The sequence below is a fragment of the Bos javanicus genome, chromosome 15 (assembly GCF_032452875.1).
Source record: "Bos javanicus breed banteng chromosome 15, ARS-OSU_banteng_1.0, whole genome shotgun sequence".
Lineage (NCBI taxonomy): Eukaryota > Metazoa > Chordata > Mammalia > Artiodactyla > Bovidae > Bos > Bos javanicus.
The window spans coordinates 44,700,822-44,702,511 of NC_083882.1; the positions used below are offsets into that span (position 1 = coordinate 44,700,822).

Consider the following 1,690-nt stretch of genomic DNA (forward strand, 5'->3'; position numbering starts at 1 on the left):
ATATTATTTTGTGCTATTCTGATAAGATTTATAAGCCAGAAGTGTCCATTCTCCTTTTATATTTGAAAGATACATTTATTTCTTGTAACCGGCCATTTTTCAAAATTGCCAAAATAACTTCTGTCAAGATAGCGTCCTCTTTACAGCTTTCATCAGGATTATTTGAGGTGAATGGAGACCTAAACTCTCTGTTATTGGATTGTGGCTTCATAATTTACATTTTTTTGCCATAAAATATTACATGCTGTACTACCAAAATGAAAAGGCAAAATCAAAGCTCTGTGGTTGAATTCATCCTCTTGGGCTTTTCTAATTTCCCTGAACTCCAAAGGCAGCTCTTCCAGGTTTTCTTGGTTATTTACCTGGTGACTCTGATTGGAAATGCCATCATTATAGTTGTCATCTCATTGGAACAGAGCCTCCATGTTCCCATGTATCTATTTCTCCTGAACCTGTCTGTGGTGGAAGTAGGTTTCAGTGCAGTCATCATGCCTGAGATGCTGGTGGTCCTCTCCAGTGAAAAAACTGTGATCACTTTTGCAGGCTGTTTTTCACAGATGTATTTTATTCTTCTTTTTGGTGGGACTGAATGTTTTCTTCTGGGAGCAATGGCTTATGACCGATTTGCTGCCATCTGCCATCCTCTGAGCTACCCAGTGACTATGAACAAAAGGGTTTTCATGAAATTGATTACATTCTCATGGGTCTCAGGGATCATAGTGGCTACTGTGCAGACCACATGGGTGTTTAGTTTACCCTTTTGTGGCCCCAATGAAATTAATCATCTTTCATGTGAGACTCCTCCAGTGTTAGAGCTTGCATGTGCAGACACCTTTTTATTTGAGATCTACGCATTCACTGGCACCATTTTGATTGTTATGGTTCCTTTCCTGTTGATACTCTTGTCTTACGTTCGAATTCTCTTTTCCATCTTAAAGATGCCATCAACCACTGGGAGGCAAAAGGCCTTTTCCACCTGTGCCTCCCATCTCACATCTGTTACCCTCTTCTATGGCACAGCCAATATGACTTACTTACAACCTAAATCTGGCTACTCCCCAGAAACCAAGAAGCTGATGTCCTTGGCTTACTCTCTTCTTACACCTCTGCTGAATCCACTGATATATAGCTTGCGCAACAGTGAGATGAAAAGAGCTTTGATGAAATTATGGCAAAGAAAAGTGGATTTACATACATTTTTAAATTAACTTTTTATTTTGAGATAATTATAGACTTACATGTAGTTACAAAAAATAACAGAGATCTCTAATGTTCAGTTTAGAAGGTTCTTTATATATTATAAATACTAGTTCTCTGTTGGATATATAATTTGCAAATATTGTTTTTGTATTTAAATTAATTAATTAATTAATTTTAATTGGACGCTAATTACTTTACAATATTGTAGTGGTTTTTGCCATACATTGACATGAATCAGCCATGGGTATACATGTGTTCTCCATCCTGAACCCCCCTCCCACCTCCCTCCTTATACCATCCCTCAGCGTCATCCCAGTGCACCAGCCCTGAGCACCCTGTCTCATGCATTGAACCTGGACTGGCGATCTATTTCACATAAGATAATATAGATGGATTTACATACGTTTTGACTGTGCTGAGAAGCCATGTGATATTGGTCACCGCTGCTGCTGCTGCTAAGTCTCTTCAGTCGTGTCCGATTCTGTGTGAC

The 1,690-nt window shown here is 38.9% G+C and overlaps 1 protein-coding gene across 1 annotated transcript; it reads left to right on the plus strand.

Moving 5' to 3' along the window:
- The first annotated feature begins 257 nt into the window (after positions 1-257).
- Positions 258-1,208, plus strand: LOC133260941 (olfactory receptor 10A3). The gene has a single exon (XM_061439567.1). It carries the CDS (start codon positions 258-260, stop codon positions 1,206-1,208), a length of 951 nt encoding a protein of 316 aa, XP_061295551.1.
- The last annotated feature ends 482 nt before the right edge of the window (positions 1,209-1,690 follow it).